Source organism: Erpetoichthys calabaricus, chromosome 4, assembly GCF_900747795.2.
Source record: "Erpetoichthys calabaricus chromosome 4, fErpCal1.3, whole genome shotgun sequence".
In the NCBI taxonomy this organism is placed as follows: Eukaryota; Metazoa; Chordata; class Cladistia; order Polypteriformes; family Polypteridae; genus Erpetoichthys; species Erpetoichthys calabaricus.
Window position 1 is genome coordinate 136,926,561 of NC_041397.2, and position 21,634 is coordinate 136,948,194.

The 21,634-nt window shown below is 38.3% G+C and overlaps 1 protein-coding gene across 2 annotated transcripts in view; it reads right to left on the reverse strand.

Annotated features, from left to right (window-relative positions):
• Positions 1-4,841: 4,841 nt before the first annotated feature.
• Positions 4,842-21,634, reverse strand: part of zrsr2 (zinc finger (CCCH type), RNA-binding motif and serine/arginine rich 2) — a 49,267-nt gene continuing 32,474 nt past the window's right edge. The window contains exons 9-12 of one of the 2 annotated variants that reach the window (XM_028799833.2): positions 20,522-20,577; positions 15,423-15,532; positions 8,258-9,079; positions 4,842-5,238 (exon numbers count right to left, since the gene is read on the reverse strand). In XM_028799833.2, coding sequence (XP_028655666.1) covers positions 8,274-9,079; positions 15,423-15,532; positions 20,522-20,577 — 972 coding nt within the window. In that variant the 3' untranslated portion in view covers positions 4,842-5,238; positions 8,258-8,273. Of the gene's footprint in view, positions 5,239-8,245; positions 9,080-15,422; positions 15,533-20,521; positions 20,578-21,634 lie in introns of both variants that reach the window. The other variant, XM_028799832.2, reaches the window with a different exon arrangement.

Genomic DNA, 21,634 nt, shown 5'->3' on the forward strand with positions numbered 1-21,634 from the left:
TCATTAGGTCTCATTCGGTTTTTTATTTACTCATCTGTATGTTACTGAATGTTTGTTTCATCCCATCATCACATGCTGCTATCTCATTTATTCATGGCACAAACACTAAGTCACTTTTTATAACCACTTGCACTAATAATCTGTTGTTTTATTATATGTTATAGTTTTAGTTATAGTTGTTTGTTGCTTTGCACAAATTAGTTATAGTTAGTTTGTATTATATTAGTTATAGTTATTTGTTACTTTGTTTAGAGTTATTTTTTTATTCTGTTTGCACTATTACTACTGATATTTTTACTCTTTACTACCTTATCTTTATTCCTCTTGTTGCACTGAGCATGTATATGACAAAAGAATTTCCCTCGGGATAAATAAAGTTCTTATCTAATCTAATCTAATCTTAGTAGTCAAAGAACAGTCGAGGATATCAGAAACACTAAGGGAGAATTAAAAGATACGGAGAGTACAATAGCAAATGCTCTCAACTTGCATTTATTTGTCTTTTCTCTACACACGTGACGAAGTGGATGACACTGGAGTGGTGTCATGGACTCCGGAAACTGTAAAGGGAGATGTACTGCTCGGATCAATAGGCTGATATCAAACAAATCACCAGGACCATATCATATGTATGATCTCCACTTGTGTTTTTCAAAAATCACTGAACTGTGCAGAAAACACTTAACACTGGAAGCTAGCAGATGTTGTCCTGTTATATTAAAAAGGTGATCCAGCAGATCTGATCAACTATGGGCCAGGAAGCTAAACGTGCATCACAGGTAAACTAATGGAAAGAATTATTACGAAGAACCTGACCAACACTTGGCAAGGACAGGAGTTTAAATGAAGTCAGCACAGGTTCAGATGAGGGAATTCTATGAGAAAGCAAATGGATATGACCAGTGTGGTGCATCCGATATTATTTATCATCACTTTCAGAAAGCATTTGATAAGACACCACAAAATAAAAAAAGTGTACTGTGTAGAGGGGTGCAAAACTGACTCAAACACAGGAATCACAGAGTGATGTTAAATGTGGTGTCCCATAGAGGTCAGCGCTATGGCTGCTGCTATCTTAGTATACACACTGTACATAATCAGCATGGAATATTAATAATGTCTGGTTAAGACTGCAAATGATGCAGAATCAGTTAAATTGTCAGAGAGATTCGGATAGCATACAGTCTTGGTCATATTTGTGATGGATTAAATTTAATGTTAAGTAAATGTAAAGTATTACACACAGGAAGTAGAAATTTAAACTTGAATACACAATGGGAGGCCTGAATTTTGAAAGTACACGTTATGTGAAGGCCCTAGGAATCATAGTGGACTCCTCACTGTCTACTTCGAGGCAGTGTACAGAAGTGATCAAGAATGCTAACAGGATTTTCGGTCATGTTATCATGAGGTGAGGAGGTCAAGTGAAGGGAGGCTCTGCTTATGTTATATAACACTGGAGAGGTCGCTCCTGGACTACTGTGTGCCGTTTTGGTCTCCACATTATAAAAGGACTTGGCTGCACTAGAGAAAAAGTCCAGAAAAGAGCAATTAGGCCGATTCCTGGTCTAAGACATATGAGCTACAAGGAGACATTGAAGAGTTCAAACCTGTTCAATTTAACCAAACAGAGCTTAACAGTTGCCATGACTGAAGTGTTTAAAATGATGAAAAAAATTAGCACAGCAAAATCCAGGCTGTTAATTTTCAAATACATTTGTCATAAAGAACACTGGGACATGATTGGAAACTTTTTCAAAATTTTGCACAAATATTAGAAAGGTTTTCTTCACACAAAGAACCATAAGACACACAGAATAGATTGGACTTTAAGGGCCTTCAAATCTCAACGTGATGTTATTTCGGAAAATAGGATGGATGAGCTTTTGTTGTTCCCATCCAAATCATGCTACTGTTGTAATGCAGTGAGCTGTTGCCCAGAATTACTTTCAAGTTCCTACACACCTCGACAGCACCTCAGCTAACCAGCACACAGCAGACGAGTGTCCAAACTGCTACCGCTGTGTTCACCCTGCCAAACGTCAATGGGAGGTCCCTGGCAGAGCCTGACATGAACTTTATACGGAGTGATTCTTTACACTTTAGGAGAAGGAGCCTAAATGTTCAAAGATGTAATGTATTACAGTATTTAGTTCTACCCACTAAACAGCAGGAAAGACCACAACATAAACTTGAATCACTGTTTATTTTCCTCACAGCACTGCAGTCGTCATCAAAAGAAATTCTCTTCAAATGATGTATTGTCGATGACTTGGATTCTGCACCATCACGAGGAGTTTGAGCGATCAGAATAAAGTGACAAGGAGAGTGCAGCTAACATCAGTGCAACTTGGCACTGCATGCACTTCAAAATGATCACATAGGATGAGCTCATGCAGATGTTAGCTGCACACCTTCCATAGGTTTGAGTTTTTCTAAAAAAAAAAAATTCAAGCCTACTGCTAAGACCACAACAAAGAAAAATAATCAGCTTGAAAAGTAATACAAGCCAAGTAAAAAATAATTTGTGTCGTCATTGGTTTTTCCTATTCTAATGTACATTTTGTCACCATTATTGCTTTGCGGTGATATCTTCCACAGTGCGTTTCACAGCACTGACGATTTGGTCCATCTGAGGACTTATGAAAGGTGAATGGCTGGTACGGTTCATGATTTGGACTGACCCAAACCGAACACAGAAAAGCTATCAAAGTTTCTGGATTAAAGCAGTCCTGCAGGAAGAGTTGGCCAAAATTATTATTAATTAGTCTGTGACTGGTTGCAGTCATGGCTGGTAAAGGTGGTGTAAGAAGTTACCAAGTGTAACAGTGCAACTTGGTGTTAGATAACTTTGTTTTTAATACATGACTACAGATAAAAAAAAAATGAAATTTTTTGCTCATTAGTAATAGTAGATTTTGATCAAAGGGCTGAAAAATGTTTTGTGCCAAAAATGTGCAGTAATAGGAAATTGGGATGGAAATACTTTCTCTTGGCACCGAGTGTAGATATTTTACTTTTCTAGAGCATAAATTACATTCACCCAATACTATATAACACTATATTTAAGACAATAACTTTGTATATACAAGCTTTTTAATCAAGATAAGGAGATGAATAAAAATAAAGTACAAAAATTACCTTTTATTTTGGGTATGCCTCAGCATCTTGATGATTTCCTCTTTGGTGTGCTGCATCTCTCTGTTTCAGGTCATCATTACGCTATTCCTGCAAATTAAAGGAAGTTGGCGCAATGGGTAGCTCTACTGCCCCATGGCACCAATGACCTGGATTCCAATCTCATGCCCCCCTATTGGCTTTCATCCCAAACCCCCACTGTGTTTGTGTCTGTGTTGGTATTGATAGGCCCAGTGATGAACTTGCAGTCTAAATAAATGGCTCCATGCAAACCCTTTAATAAATCAAAAGGGTTTCAGAATTTCTGTCAAAGGAAAGTTGGATGCAAATCATTTCGATCAAACCCCTTATCCTCTGGCATCTCCAAAGTCTTGGGTTTGTTCTTTCAAGATGCTTTACTGAAGTACTCTTTTGCAGCTTTTTTTAGGTTCTTTCGGATACGACTCTCCTGTTCAGACTGGGATTTAAAATGAAGCAGACCAGCTCAGTACTAGGCCAGACGTTACTCCTCTGATGTTTGCAGGAGATTTCTATGAAAATGCCTCCATTAGTTGCACGGCATATTTTTTCCCCACATAAGGAGTTCTTTTTACTATAAAAAAAAGAAAGAAAAAAAAAAAACAGGCCTGTCCCTCTCTCACTTTGTGGAATTGCTTTGCAAATTCTGACTTGATGAGCTTGATGTTCTGTTAGCAGTACTGTATACACCTAGGGACCATCTTGCTGAATGATGAACTCTCACCTGACAAATCCAGACACTTTTCTGAAACCATGGAAGACACGATCTTTCTGTCCACTTGTGAGGTTATTTCCCAGCCACACAATCTCAAGTCATCTCAACTCCTTTCCTCTTGTCATCACTCTTATTGATCTGGTTGGCAAATTGTAATCTGGCTGTTTCTATTTTTGGTTCCAACAAGAAGCTTGCATTCAATGTTTTCTGCTAACTGCATACTGTGACACCACCACGTCCCCTGCATTATGGAAGATTATGCCAATTTCTGGTAACATTTGTTTGGTATTTATATTTACACATAATTGCATTGATAATCAGTTCTTTCCCTTAGCCAAGCAGGTCACTCCCTCTTTATTTTTACTTTCATTCTCTTGAAAGAGTAATCCATGTTGCTCATTTTGCAATGCTAAGCTACTGAGCCACAGCTTGTACCTCTGCATCCACATTATTTGCTTTTTATCACTTTAATTTCCACCATGATTAAGGCAGAAAAAGGACAAAACTAATACAGCAAAGTACATGCCACCCCCTAAATATCAGAGGCTGTCTGGGCCTGGCACCAATATGATCTGTCCATTGTGACATTTTCCAAGCCTTTCCCAAAGAAATTCCAATAACTGTCTTTACATTTGCCAAGAAGCCACCTGATAATTACTTTTACCTGTAGTGGTGTTGCTATATACATTTTCAACATAATGTGCTATGGAGCACATGTTTTATCTGATATTTACATTTATACATTTCTGAAAATTGTTACTTTATGAGAAACTAAAACAAACCAAATTTATAAAGTCTCCACATAATGTGGATGTAAAAGAGAAGCCTAGAAAAGACAGCAGAATGGCAAAGCTCAAACAGTCACTCCACAATGAATTACCTCATACAGATGTCAGCAGGTAAGTGCATAAGGAGTCTCTCCTTCCATAAAATGCTGAGTGCTCTGGAATAAGTACAAACCAGCATTAAGTTTTGTAAACAAAAATATATATTTTGTAAAAGACATAGAACACACAATGGATGGAAAGAAATCCTGTTTCCATCCAAAAACACTTATTTACAAAAGCAAGTCAAATGAAGTTGTCTGCCAGCCCATTTCTCATCAGAATCAGAACACAAATGAGGCTTCAAAGAAACCTCTCCGAGTCACCAGGCATGGACGACTTTTCCCAACTGACTGTGTTCTGTTTGAGATGGTGGAGTGCTTTGAAACACCAACCATAAGCTTCTTTTTTTTTTTTTTACAACATCAAACCCAATGGCCACAATCCACACTTCATTAAGATAACAGAAGGACTCCACAGTGTTCATGGCACAGACCACTGGAAATTACATGACGGCTCTCCTAGTAATCCTTTTTCATTTGCCTAGAAAATAAGAAAACAGTTTTGATAGAGTTTAAACACTGAATATAATAGCAAGTAAGCAGATTAAAACAAATTTGCTTTCATTTACATTTTCCATAGCAGCTACAAATCATCAAAAAAGGTAGAAACTGTTCAACTCTTGACACCACAGAACTGTATTTACAGAGGAGCGAGTTTGACTGAGCTACACTACATTTACTAGAATACTCCAAAATAACACCATTTCACATTCTTTGCCATATTAGTCATATGGACCCAGGCACCATTAACCTTTGCAATCCAATATATAAGTAGTAATATATAGTAGCTCTGGTACCTAAACCTAGTAAGAAGATGATGAAGAAGAAGAATCATACTGTCTATGTTGTTTGTATGCTGTGTATCTGAAATGATTGTCACAATATGTGGAAAAAAAAGTTGCTGCCCAAAAATACCCTGGGATAAAACTATTTAAAGGCAGTGATAGGATCTTCTCATATCTTCATAGACACTCTCAGGTCCATACTGGTCAAGCAAAAACAGCTTGGTATCAAAACGCTGCTTCGAAAAGCTAATTCCTCACAAACTAGAGGCCGTATTGGAGTTCTTAACTTAACAGAGACCACTGTGATGCCATGGGCACCAGCTCAGATTAAGATAAGCCAAAGGTCTAAGTGGAATCAGTGCATCCCTGCTAGCATGTTAGCACTGAAGAAATAGTGAGATCCTCAAAATGATCACCGCCAATTATTTTGTGGTTTATTTCTCCCACAGAGTTTCTAGATTGATCAACTAATTTAAAGATCAGATAGCAGAGGGTAAAAAAGGAAGCCAACATCAAAGTGGCGCTATTTTCTGTGCAAAATAACTTTTCCCACAAAGTCTTGGGTATTATGCATACTTACTTTCGTGACAGTAGTGCAAAATGCTGTGTAACATAGGAATCAAGCATGAACGACAACTTCATTAATTCAATCTAAACATTAAAATATATAGTTGGTGGCAGATCATTATATTTTGGGACATAGAAAAGACAATAGATAAGATTAGAATTGAAGGGAAGGTGTAATCAAGCTGGTGCCTGGTATAATACAGTGCATCCGGAAAGTGTTCACAGCGCATCACTTTTTCCACATTTTGTTATGTTACAGCCTTATTCCAAAATGGATTAAATTCATTTTTTTTCCTCAGAATTCTACACACAACACCCCATAATGACAATGTGAAAAAAGTTTACTTGAGGTTTTTGCAAATTTATTAAAAATTTAAAAAACTGAGAAATCACATGTACATAAGTATTCACAGCCTTTGCTCAATACTTTGCCGATGCACCTTTGGCAGCAATTACAGCCTCAAGTCTTTTTGAATATAATGCCACAAGCTTGGCACATCTATCCTTGGCCAGTTTCGCGCATTCCTTTTTGCAGCACCTCTCAAGCTCCATCAGATTGGATGGGAAGCGTCTGTCCACAGCCATTTTAAGATCTCTCCAGAGATGTTCAATTGGATTCAAGTCTGGGCTCTGGCTGGGCCACTCAAGGACATTCACAGAGTTGTCCTGAAGCCACTCCTTTGATATCTTTGCTGTGTGCTTAGGGTCATTGTCCTGCTGAAAGATGAACCGTCGCCCCAGTCTGAGGTCAAGAGCGCTCCGGAGCAGGTTTTCATCCAGGATGTCTCTGTACATTGCTGCAGTCATCTTTCCCTTTATCCTGACTAGTCTCCCAGTTCCTGCCGCTGAAAAACATCCCCACAGCATGAAGCTGCCACCACCATGCTTCACTGTAGGGATGGTGATGAGTGGTGCCTGGTTTCCTCCAAACCTGGCATTCACACCAAAGAGTTCAATCTTTGTCTCATCAGACCAGAGAATTTTCTTTCTCTTGGTCTGAGAGCCCTTCAGGTGCCTTTTGGCAAACTCCAGGCGGGCTGCCATGTTCCTTTCACTAAGGAATTGCTTCCGTCTGGCCACTCTATCATACAGGCCTGATTGGTGGATTGCTGCAGAGATGGTTGTCCTTCTGGAAGGTTCTCCTCTCTCCACAGAGGACGTCTGACAGAGTGACGATTGAGTTCTTGGTCACCTCCCTGACTAAGGCCCTTCTCCCCCGATCGCTCAGTTTAGATGGCCGGCCAGCTCTAGGAAGAGTCCTGGTGGTTTCAAACTTCTTCCACTTACGGATTATGGAGGCCACTGTGCTAATTAGGACCTTCAAAGCGGAAGAAATTTTTCTGTAACCTTCCCCAGATTTGTGCCTCGAGACAAACCTGTCTCGGAGGTCTACAGACAATTCTTTTGACTCCATGCTTGGCTTGTGCTCTGACATGAACTGTCAACTGTGGGACCTTATATAGACAGATGTGTCCCTTTCCAAATCATGTCCAATCAACTGAATTTACCACAGGTGGACTCCAATTAAGCTGCAGAAACATCTCAAGGATGATCAGGGGAAACAGGATGCACCTGAGCTCAATTTTGAGCTTCATGGCAAAGGCTATGAATATTTATGTACATGTGCTTTCTCAATTTTTTTATTTTTAATAAATTTGCAAAAACCTCAAGTAAACTTTTTTCACATTGTCATTATGGGGTGTTGTGCATAGAATTCTGAGGAAAAAAATGAATTTAATCCATTTTGGAATAAGGCTGTAACATAACAAAATGTGGAAAAAGTGATGCGCTGCGAATACTTTCCGGATGCACTGTACATTGAAAAGAATTGCATCAAGTCAACCAAGTAACGAACCAAGAGTTGTAAATACAATCAGTTTGGCTTCCTTTATTTGTAATGTATTTCTAGAACTGTTCAGTCACACTTTGAATGGAAGAGTCTGGGCAGCAAGAAGTAAGAAATGTGTTAGGGCTCGTTTATACTTCACGCTCATGTTCATCTTGTTCAATACATTATTAAAAAAAAAAAATTAACAAGGCTGAAAGAATTTAGGCGAGCATATTGATAAAACAAAATCATGACTAAGCAAGTCTAACTTGAATAGTTTTTTATGCCCTTTCCCCCTAGATATTTACCTTAATTTTCACTGATTTCAGGCTCATGTTATTCTTTGTTATTTGCTGTTTCAGAATCTAATTCTCTACTTTCAACAGATACAGAAGTCTCTTTTTGTGGAGTTTCTTGTAACACTTTACATTCTGCTCCTGTTTCTTCTCTTTCTGGGGATGAACCACTACTCTTCATATCTGAAGATGAACTCCATCCTTTCGATTTATTTTTTTTCTTTTTTTCCTTCTTTGATTTCTTCTTTTTACTCTTCTTGTGATGTTTTTTTTTCTTGGTACTAGACATCTGCTCACCCTCACTTGAAGAGGTGTCTGGGCTGGAAAACTTCCAAGCATGATTACGGCTTGTAGATTTTGACCTGCTTCTGGCCCTTCTCCTTGATGCCCGGGGTGACACCGATACCCTTCTGTTTTCTCTACTTCTAGATCTAGATCTTGACCAGCTTTTGTTTCTAGACCTCCAGCGTTCACTTCTACTTTTAGAAGGTCTCGACCATTCTCTACTCCTAGATCTATCGGATCTTTTCTTCCGTTCCTGGCTACGAGACCTACAAGACCACCTCTTGTCCTTGCTTCTACTCCTTCGACCAGCTCGCCTCCTTTCATTTTCTCCATTTCTTCTGTGAGTGTTATCTGGACTGGTGCTATTTTGCCTTCTGGAACGATACAGGTGATCATTAATTCGATCACGGCGGTCGGAAAGGCGACCAGAGCATTGAATACTTCTTTCAGGAGATAAATGGTAGTCATGATCTGCCTCCCAAAACTGTCTATTGGGGTTTCGATACACATGCAAAAAGTTGCAATGTTTGCCTCGTGGACACTTCTGCCTGTCAAAGAGACCTGTAATAAAAAATAAACAAGAATTCATATACATATAACTAGTTGATTACCCAGTGGCTTCGCTCACTGAGTGCAAGGGAAAAAAATAAAATGTAGTCTATAAGTTATTAAACAGTAAACATTAACATTTAAGAAGTAAAGATATATTGAGCACAACTGAAGTGGTTTGGGGTAAACTACATTTTAAAGGCGCTATAACACAACAGGTAAGTAGTACTAACGGCAGCTAAAATGTATTTGGATTATCTGTCGGTAGTAGATCCCTTGTGAAAGGAGCTACACGACCGCTGTGGTATAGAAATTACATTTTCTATGTGATTGTCCAAATTTCTGCCTGACAACCTTGCACTATGTGCCTGTGATTTACTTCTTAAAATAATTCATCACAAAAGGAACCTTGAATGTTGTGGGGTTTTAGTGACCCAAACTCACCTTAAGGGACAGTAAGTAGTAGTACAGGGTAATTTACAAACAGAGTCCTGCTTTGATGGCGCAGAGTACACTCATTTGCAAAGATTTCCACTCTCCCAGGGCACCTGAAGTGTCACAAACAGTGCAAGAAGAGAGGACGCTGCCCGAAACTGCGAAGCTCTCGACCCCGCGGAGTAGCCCGACATTCCGCGCCTCCCAGCTTCCACTTTGTTCTCACGCACATTGTTTACAGCTTGCCGCAGTTAAAAAGTAGAAAGACGCAAAGCTGTTTTCCTCATCTCTTCTACTATCAACTACTGCCAACTAAAAAAAAGTTACAATGTGGCAGTTTCCACGACAGTCACGTGGACGAATAAATAAAACTTCTCTGTCAGAACGTGCCTGGCAGCGGACGGCTCAGCGCTGTAGTCCAGACAGGAGGGCTGGGAGAGGACGATGCGGGGTGCACTTATACGTAATTTCCGTTTCAAACGCGAAAAGAATTTTATATATATAGGTAATCTGCATTTATATTCATTATTTTCTAAATTCATGTTGTACTAAAACAAAGAAACAGAAAAAAATATATAAATTGTCATGTTTAATCTCTCCTGTACAAACATGGAAAAAAGTAATTTCTGAGCTGTATACAAAGTTACCAAACACAAAATCTATTTTATTTGACACAACACTGTGATAGGGTATGATGCTACAGACCAGGAAGTTGAGCCATCACAAATATATTATTACAAAATAAAAATAATGTTTGGGTTTGTCTGTTTATAAATATACAAAATCTAGATGGGCAGAACTAGTGGGCTACATTAAAACCTTGTCTCTCAATTAAAAAGAACCTGTTACAGTTCCCAGAGGCAAGTGGATTAACATTTATTTACTGCTTTGATATTTAAATTTAAAGTCAAAATCATTCCAAACCCACAGATAATCAATTAGATTGTCACTTAACACTAGAATTACCAGAGCCTACGAAAAAAACTTGTAGATCCATCCCACCTTAAATTGCTTCGCACCTCTCCATCAGCGTCTTTTGTCCTGTAAATGTGTGGATAAGCAGCAAACAGCCTGCTATCACATCCCTCCACCGCTGCACAGTTTTCTCAGCTCAAGTCTGTTTACCTGCGTGTCAGTTGCTTAGAGTTGTATAGAGTGAGAAGTCAAGCAAAATGACACCTTTTATAAATACTATATAGTTATTTGGAATACATGCATTTCATGTGTGTTCCGTGTCTACAACAATCTATGTACAGTAAACACATCGTTAGAACAGAAATGTTTTTCATGTTTTAATAGTAATTGACAAAATGTAGGCATGAAGTGTATAATGTGTTAAGCCTGAATTCCAAATATCAAATGAACACTTTTCACAAAAGGTATAAATATAACAAAACAAGTGCCCTTCTATTCAAGAATATAACTACAGTAAAAGAACCTGCGTTAGGGTGCGACATTGACATGCATTTGCTACGACCGCTTCGGTGGCGCAACGGAATCAACTGTTGACTGGTAATCAAAACTTCATGGGTTCGATCCCAGACGAGTCCATTTTGAGAAGTGAGCTGCTTTTATTCTTACTATTTTGGAATAAAAACATACATTTGATTTCAGTCTGTAACAGCCGGTGTAAATGTATGACACTTGTAAAGGTTACCTTTGTTTTTGTTTTATTCAGTTTTATTCTCTCAGTCGCGTTCACGATCTTCCCCCCCCCCCAATCTGACACTGCTGTTTTCACATAAAGACGCGCTATAACAGAGGTGAACTCAGATGATGACGACGGTTCTACATTGGAGCAAGAATGCACGTCGCACTTTTGCCATCGCTGTACTTTGTATATGTACACGGGAAGCTCTGCAGTCTACTTGTGACTTTATGCTGTAGGAACTAAGTACATAAATAAAGGTAAATAAGTAAATAACATTCGATCTGGCTCTTATATACAAAGTACATCCTAATGCGGGTTCTTTTTCTGCAGTTATATTCTTGAATAGAAGTTCACTTGTTCTGTAGTACCTTTTGTGAAAGTGTTTATTTGGTATTTGGAATTCAGGCTTAACACATTATACACTTCATGTCTACATTTTGTCAATTATTACTAAAACATGAAAAACATTTCTGTTTTAACGATGTGTTTACTGTACATAGATTGTTGTAGACACGGAACACACATGAAATGCATGTGTTCCAAATAATGATACAGTATTTATAAAAGGTGTCATTTTGCTTGACTTCTCACTCTATACAACTCTAAGCAACTGACACGCAGGTAAACAGACTTGAGCTGAGAAAACTGTGCAGCGGTGGGGGGATGTGATAGCAGGCTGTTTGCTGCTTATCCACACATTTACAGGACAAAAGACGCTGGAGAGATGCAAAGCGATTTAAGGTGGGACAGATCTACGAGTTTTTTTGTAGGCTCTGGTAATTCTAGTGTTAAATACATTGAAGCATCTAGATCAGGGGTGTCGAACTCCAGTCCTAGAGGGCTGCAGTGGCTGCAGGTTTTCATTCTAACCCTTTTCCTAATCAGCGATCAGTTTTCGTTGCTAATTAACTCCTTTTTCCTTCATTTTCATAAACCTGTTTTTAAGGATTCAGTCCTCTGAATTGATTCGCTTCTTCATTAAAGTGCAGCCAAACAGAAATGAGATGTGAAATGAGCCAACAGATGATCAGCTAAATTGGAACATCAAACTCCAGCCAATTTCCCTCTAACCAATTTCTTAATGAGAAGCCAATTCTTGCTGTTAATTAAAGCCGATATTGAATATCATGACTTGTTGCTGCTCTCATTCTGTCACAGCAGACTGTTGATTTTCTGTTTTTCCTAAGACCACCGTTAAGATGTTTTGGTGACCTGAGCAGCCCAACATGACTGAGACCTTCACCTTGGTCATGTGGCAGCTCGTTTTGTGTCTCATTATTGTTTGGCTGCTCATTAAGGAAATAGAAACAACTTAGGGGTCTGAGGCACATCAATTATAACTAAGGCAAAGTTAATCAGCAGAAAAAACGGCTCACTAATTAAGAAGATGGTTAGAATGAAAACCTGCAGCCACTGCGGCCCACCAGGAAAGGAGTTGGACACCCCTGATCTACATGGTTTGCAAAGCCAAGGCATCATTACTTGAGAACAACATTAATAAATTCCTGCCATACTGTAAAGGTTTGTGCAATCTTACAAATGGAAAATGTGATTTTTTTTTAATTTTAAATGGCAGAAGATATACTTTTATTCTGTGTTGTAATGGGTGGAATTATTTTTATTTTCAATTAATTTAGATGAAGCAACTAGTAAGACGTGCAGTCTAAGATATCAAAGCAGATTTTTCACTCTGTACAGTAATATTATCCTATCCAGCAATACTCCAATCACTGCAGTAAGCCTTGGGTGCAACAGTGGCTCCAGTTTGACAGACTCCAGGTTGACAGACAATACTGGAAGCACCAATATAACCTAAACATGGGAAAGACCAAAAACATGTGGCCAAGCAAAGCAGGTGACTAACAATGATTGGTCGATATTAGGGTCTCAGACCTGGCACTTCTTTATCCTAAGTTGAGATATGGGCATGCAGTGAACAGTTTGTAGACTAATTATAAAATGTTTTTCACAGACACAACAGTGATGAGGGATACACAGTATCTTGTCAGTGGAAGATTTCCATTCTTTATCAGAAATTCTGACTGAAAGTTCTTTGTTTCAATATTGCCTCGAATAATCTAGAAAGGAACTTTTCCACAGAGTGGTGGAGCATAGAAATACTGCTTATATCTTCATTACTGTAAGATAACATATTTCTATCACTGATATTAAAGGAGGATTAGGTAAGCATTGAAAATCTTTCAGCAAAATTTCAGATTCAGTATGTACATGCCTGAAGGATACTCAGCTATTATCAATACAGAAATTAGTCTTCCAATGCCAAAAATCTTAATTTACCCTAAGTTCTTGTCTATAAGCCGCGGCTTATCTAAGGAAAAAAGTTGTGAAAATGAAAAAATAGAATATCGGCTTATACATAAATCCGGCTTATACAGTAATCCCTCCTCCATCGCGGGGGTTGCGTTCCAGAGCCACCCGCGAAATAAGAAAATCCGTGAAGTAGAAACCATATGTTTATATGGTTATTTTTATATTGTCATGCTTGGGTCACAGATTTGCGCAGAAACACAGGAGGTTGTAGAGAGACAGGAACGTTATTCAAACACTGCAAACAAACATTTGTCTCTTTTTCAAAAGTTTAAACTGTGCTCCATGACAAGACAGAGATGACAGTTCTGTCTCACAATTAAAAGAATGCAAACATATCTTCCTCTTCAAAGGAGTGTGTGTCAGGAGCACAGAATGTCACATAGATAGAGAAAACAATCTGTAGCAAACAAATCAATGGTGCTGTTTGGCTTTTAGGTATGCGAAGCACCGCGGCACAAAGCTGTTGAAGGAGGCAGCTCACACCCCCTCCGTCAGGAGGAGAGAGAGAGAGAGAGAGAGAGAGAGAGAATCAGCTTTACAAAAGATAGCAACGTGAACATAATCTTTCAGCATTTTTAGACGAGCGTCCGTATCGTCTAGGTGTGCAAACAGCCCCCCTGCTCAATCCCCATACGTCAGGATCACAGATAGTCAGCGCAAGAGAGAGAGAAAAGTAAGCAATCTAGCTTCTCAGCCATCTGCCAATAGCGTCCCTTGTATGAAATCAACTGGGCAAACCAACTGAGGAAGCATGTACCAGAAATTAAAAGACCCATTGTCCGCAGAAATCTGCGAACCAGCAAAAAATCCGCGATATATATTTAAATATGCTTACATATAAAATCACAATTTAAATGACCGCTACGCGCGTGTGTTGACTCGGCGACACCCAGAGCAGAAAGAACACGCTCCGGCCGCTCCAGCCGCGCCATGCGGGGAGTGAGAGAGACGCCAATATCTCACACTCTCTCCCCCCTTAAAGAAATTAAATGGGTGCGAGTGAGACCACTGACCTCCCTCCCTTCTATTAGTTATAGGTTATAGTACGTTCGGCTTATCCATGAGTCCGGCTTATCTATGAAAAGATTTTATTTTAAAAATTCGTATGATTTTTGGTCTCCGGCTTATACATGAGTCCGGCTTATAGACAAGAACCTAGGGTACTGAAAACTTTAAGATAGTTGATAATTGGAAAAAGATGATAATAATACTATCGTATCTGAGCAAATGTTGAACCATTGTATTCCTGCTAAATGACTGTTAGTTGATGGTAGTTGGTGCACAAAGCAAAAAGTATAAAGAGGAACTGGACCTTTCCATAGCCAGACAAGCCAGTACAATTTATTTCTGCTTACCTCCAATGTCTTAGAATATGTACTGTATATTCACGGCACTGTGGAAGAGCTGGAAATTAAGTACTGCCACGCCTTATCCCCTTTAGATCTTTGTAATATGAGTTTTTTAAAGAATTCATTAACAGACATAGAGATACATTTCATTTTCATACTATTCATTTTCACAATATTATCTCTCCCAGCTAATGTAAGATGAAGAAATGACATCTATTAATATCTAGCTTAAAATGTTCTAATGGGTTACAAAAATAAATTTAATAGCTTTTTACATTTTTATTGCTCCAAGATATTTAAACTATTGTGAGATAGTAAGAATAAGCTGATCAAATGAAAGCTGAAATGAAAAAATATTGACTGAGAATAATGTACTTTTATTTAAGCTTGATGGATAATGAACACAAATTTTGAAAAAGGTTTGGGGGCATGTATAAGGTATGGTTTGTTTTTTATATGGGTTAAACAAACTTCCCAAATACAGGGTGTTCTATGAAAGTTTACACAGCAAAAATGGAAAATGAACTAAGTGATGGTGGAATGAGATTCATAAAAAAGGATTTGTTTTCATTTCAATGAGACCACTTACCACAAATTGCAGTTTTCCATCTTGTTACCGGAGAGAACTCACACTGGAGTTGCCTTCCAGCATACCAACGTCCATTAAAAAGCATGAAGGCTTCTTTGCATTCATCTTCCCTAATAATTCAAACATCAAACTTTGTATCAGAAAAGTAAAGCAAAAATTCTCACCTACAGCAGAGGTTCTCAAACTTTTTAGCCTCTGGTCTCGCTTTCATCTGTTTTTGAATATTGATAAGCCTGGACAACATATAACAAGTGTACACTAATGAAACTGGTGCTTTTTGCATCCATCAGCTTCTCTTTGGAAAGGAGCTTTGAGGGCATTGGCATGTCTTTTCCATTGAAGTGTGGATTGTTTCCACTTTGGTTAATGAACGTGATGATAAACGTATTTAATATTGAACAATGTTGGGAAATTCTCAACACAGAGTTTTAAGCACATTGATATATAGCTGTTACACAGAACAATGAGGTTATGGTGGGGAAAGGGTGAGATTCCCTTTAGTGTAACAAGTGCAATGATAAACGTATTTAATATCAAAGAACAGCGGTATTCTTCTCAGAGTTTATAGTGCATTAGTAAATGTCTGTTACATTGAAAAGCCAAGTGGATGGGAGGGCCTTGGTATTTTCAGTGTACAGATTCAGCAGTGTGAAATATGTGAGGTACTCAACCACTGAAATTGTTATCAGTGTTAAAACTGGCAACCCACCAACGACAATTCATGGGTTGACAAACACTGAACTACATTATGTATACGGACCTTATGTTAGTCCAGTAGTATGTATTTTTATTCAAAAGTAGATATTTCAGTTGTGTACTAATGTGCATTAATGAATTAGTTTAAAAAGGGTAATGCACAAATTTCCTGTCCTCCACTGTAAACTGGACATAACTAAATGATAATGTTATTGGACACCTACTGTTCGGACCCATAATGTGAATCAGTTTGAAATTGTTTTGTTTTACTGTGTGTATATTATGTACTTACTTGTAACGTTTTTCACCTGTGAACTTGTCAGAGCACTGAGTCTGTACATAATGAAGAATGCTATTTAAATATAAGCTTAAATTATTTTAAGCTTAAAATTCCACTTATATGTAATAGTGAATATATTGAATAATATATTGAATAAGTGAATAAGCTATTCAGTATATTACAACATATACACTCTTATTTTTCTACACTACTGCCTCAGATATGCAAGTGTGAGAGACTCACTTTTCACATATACCATTTACTTCCCGACTATTCACAGCAGTCCCATCAATTGTGAGCTGCAATTACGTATTATGAAACACTGTTTGTGAACTAGATCAGTCTCTTTCAAGTTTCACACATGCATGTGGAATTAGCAGCTTTTATGATTTTACAAATGGAATGAAAGGATACAGAGTTTTTGTTGTCCATTTCTTAAGGTCCTCAAAACCCACCAATAAAGAAAGGTACCTGTGGTACTAAGCTAAACATTATAAGTCTCTACTTGCCTCTGTACTAAACCTGGAACTTTTACAAGGCAGAAATATCTTATTCCATCCATCCATCCATCCATCCATTATCCAACCCGCTGAATCCGAACACAGGGTCACGGGGGTCTGCTGGAGCCAATCCCAGCCCACACAGGGCACAAGGCAGGGAACCAATCCCGGGCAGGGCGCCAACCCACCGCAGGACACACACAAACACACCTACACACCAAGCACACACTAGGGCCAATTTAGAATCGCCAATCCACCTAACCTGCATGTCTTTGGACTGTGGGAGGAAACCGGAGCGCCTGGAGGAAACCCACGCAGACACGGGGAGAACATGCAAACTCCACGCAGGGAGGACCTGGGAAGCGAACCCAGGTCCCCAGGACTCCCAACTGCGAGGCAGCAGCGCTACCCACTGCGCCACCGTGCTGCCCAATATCTTATTCATATAGTAGTAATAATAAAAAGGGCAAAAATTTATCAACAGTTATTTCTTTCCTAACAATAATTAGTAAAGAAAATTTGGGGATTGGCCTACTTCAGGTTTAATCTGGGATGAAATTTTGAAATGTTATATTTTTCAATTTAATATTATAGCCTGCATGATTTAAAATGCACTGATCATAGTCATTGTCTTTAAACACAAAATAGGTTAGCATTAAGTATATTTGCAAAGCTATACCATATAATTATCTGATGTAATGAACTATTTATTGCATAGAGCCTCAGGGCTGCAAATACAACAAATAATTATAATTTATGGCAACAATTTAAAGTTTAGACGCCATTAGCAACCAACACCAGAGCTTTTTGATTTCATCTGTGGTTATTTAAGTACACCTTTAACCCCTTTAGTGCCATCACCAAGCATTCCTATGCAGAGTTAACTCATCAGTTATATGTAGGCACCAAACACACAAGTTTATTTGTCATGGCATAAACAACAGGTACTTTCTAGGTTAATCGATTGGTAGGTGGTTGCTTAAAAAGAATTTGCATCCACAGGGGAAAAAGAACACAACATAACTACCCAAAGTATATGCACAGTGTCGGGTTTATAGGCGAGAGGGATAACTTTTTGGGTACCAGAAACAAAGATGTAGGTAGAGCAGTGTTTCCCAACCTTTTTTCTATGGTGGCACACTTTCTGTAACCCAAAAAAATCCCAAGGCACACAACAATTCTACACACTACAAAAAATAAAATGTCATAAGTGTGCTAAACTGTCTGATTGGGGCTACCAGAGACAGCATCAAAAAATCAGTTTGGAGATTGGCGTTTGCGCACACAACAGTTTGGGCGCATTTTTCTAGCTGCTTTGTTGCTTTGCCTGCTCATACAGGCAGTTTTCTCTCTGCCTCACTCCAGAGGACAGAAGCAACTCGTATGTCCTCTGTCCCTCAACTCTGCAAGGGTTGCTGGATACATATAGAATAATTTGGAAGCCACAATTTGAAATGTGATCAACAAAATCTCTCCATGTTACACCCCATCTGTAACGTGAAGGGACTGTTTTACTATAGAGTGATACTGCTGCCTATATGGTAAATATAAAGCTGGTACATACACATATAGAGTTGGACGGCAGTAGCAGAAGCCATGGACAGTTTTTGTTCTATATTTCGGCTTGTTAGTAATCTCACAAATATGGTCTTGCTTCCTTGATTGTTTTTTTTTGACACAGCTGAATATACCTGGTTTTCTTTAAAAATTAATGGTGTCAGAAAAATATTTTAATGTTTTTCTTATGGTAAAGAGTTATATGCCCATGCCTTTACATTCCTTAACCAATGAATGTGCCTATTGCTGAAAAATAAGGAAGCATAGAGGCCACTCATTATATAATACAGGTTTCTGCAAAGTTTTTACCTGCTAAATTTGTTAATAATGGCAAAATGTAAAATGACTTTTTTTTAGAGCATTTGGAGCATCTACAGTGGCTCTTTGACTACTTCAATTGATCCTCAGAAATCACATAGCGAGTTTAATGTGACTATTAATAACAGTGCATCTGAGTGATCATCTAAATCAGCGGTTCTCAAACTGGGGTTTGCGGATCCCTAGGAATTTCGGTGGGACCATGAGAAATGATTGCATATTTATACTATTTATATTTTTATAATTATTAACCTTTACCACCCAAGGGGAAGTAAGTCACTGAGCTCTGTCGTTACCCCCACCACCTAGACCCAACCACTAATCCGCTGTTCTGTTATTCGCTGCCACCGCATTGTTTTCCCACATTTATCGCTCGGCACAAACCAACCAGCCCTTATTATTTTTATCATAATCAAAAATTATCGATTCTTTCGTAGAATCAAAACACTCGAGAACAGTTTTCGTATATTTTTGAAGCAAATAAGAGCGCTAAAGGTGGATACAGATAATCAACAAACAACATACTTTACATTTTTTGTGTTTTTAAGAGGTGAAATTGCCCGCTCAACGCAAATGGTTAAGGCAATGCAGATGCATCCATCCCATTAAAATTTTAACTTAAATTTAAAAACTTAGATGTACGTAATATTTTCTGAATAAATAATTGTTTGTCAAAAAATGTTTTATTCACAGCAACCTGTACCTTTGCAGTGCCACGCAGTGGGTATGTGGCATTCTTGTGCAAAGTATTTGGCGCCCCCCAAATTTCTTGAAATAATATTGACTTTTTAAATTTTTAATAAAAGGGTCCGCGAGCCATCGAACAATTTTTAAAGGGACCGCCACGCAAGAAATTCTAAAAAAGTTTCAGAACTGCTGATCTAAATCAAGCGATTAATTTAGCACACTTTAACAGCATTTTAGAAGCTTTTGTCTTCAAAGACATTCTTCTCTTGGGTATGTGATAAAACTGAACAACTGATGTAGAGCAACTGCTTTGCTATAAAGCTGAACACGAAGTTGCAGAAAGAACTAAAACTTGTCAAGGCGACAAATCAATTCAACAAACAAACAATTTAAAATACACACATGGCAAGTGTCTGAAATATAAAAATGTTCCCGATTCTGTAAATGTGAAGTCTGCCCCAAGGGAGACACCTTAAGCTAGGAAAATGTCTAGCACCTATATTAAATTATTAAAACCTTTTATAAATTACATTAAATTTATACTGAATGCAAAGTAAATTTTTGCACTTGTCACTTACATGCCACATAAAGGTTAAAATGCATCTTTGTATTAAATACTAATTTTGCACAAATTGTTTTTGCATATTGAATTTTTTTTCTTTTCTTTACGTGAATATTTGAAGCTAACTTTTCGAGTGCAGAATAATGCCAATGGCAGGCAACAGTAGCCGGCAATACCACAAGTTAGACTGATAACTGTAAACCCCCAATTAAATGAATGTGTGAACAAACAGACCTTGTTTAAAGTTTTTGGCATTTCATTTGGCTGAAGCAATACAATAATACAATGCTACATTTGAATTTTTACTGAAAAAAGTTTTTTTTTTTTTTTTTTTTTTTTTTTTAAAAGCTGAAAGCATTTCAACATGAGTTTCAACTAAGAAAATGTTAAATCAATGTGATTAACTACACCAAACCTTTAAAATTAAATCCATACCATACTTTTAAATCAAACCACAACACAATGTCACCCATGTTAGACATTTTAATGTAATACTTACGTCTGATACTGCACATAGACATTCCCCCTTAGGTGAGGCTCAAAATTACAGCTGACCTGTGAAAGTAAGATTGAAAAATTATAATAAAGGTAAACATTTACTTCAACACCTGTGTATTCCTTTGTAGTGATTTTTATATTTGAAGCATACCATGGAAGTATCAGGAGCAAGATAGGAACCAACCCTAGACATTATACAAGCATAATCTACTAATCTATGAATTAAATGTGATAAGCAGATATTTCACCATCTTAAATAATTTCTACGATTTTAATGCTTAAAAATGTTCAAACGGATTACCTAAAAATTGTCCTAACACTAAACAGCTTTTTTGTGCCTGTGATGGAAGTACTACCAGGTTGAGGAATGGCTTCTTCTCAGATGCATATCAGACTAGTAACTACAGGGGAATAAAATTGATGTGCTAAAGCATGAAGTTATGAGAAAGAGTAGTGGAAGCTAGGTTAAGAAGGGAGGTGATGATTAGTGAGCAGCAGTATGGTATCATGCCAAGACAGAGCACCACAGATGCAATGTTTGCTCTGAGGGTGTTGATGAAGAAGTATAGAGAAGGCCAGAACGAGTTGCATCACGTCTTTGTGGACCTGGAGAAAGCATATGACAGGGTGCCTCGGGAGGAGTTGTGGTATTGTATGAGGAAGTCGGGAGTGACAGAGAAGTATGTAAGAGTCGTACAGGATATGTACGAGGGAAGTGTGACTGTGGTGAGGTCTGCGGTAGGAGTGACGGATGCATTCAAGATGGAGATGGGATTACATCAGGAATCGGCTCTGAACCCTTTCTTATTTGCAATGGTGATGGACAGGTTGACAGACGAGATTAGACAGGAGTCCCCGTGGACTATGATGTTTGCTGATGACATTGTGATCTGTAGCAACAGTAGGGAGCAGGCTGAAGAGACCCTGGAGAGGTGGAGATATGCTCTAGAGAGGAGAGGAATGAAGTTCAGTAGGAACAAGACAGAATATATGTGTGTAAATGAGAGAGAGGTCAGTGGAATGGTGAGGATGCAAGGAGTAGAGTTGGCGAAGGTGGATGAGTTTAAATACTTGGGATCAACAGTACAGAGTAATGGGGATTGTGGAAGAGAGG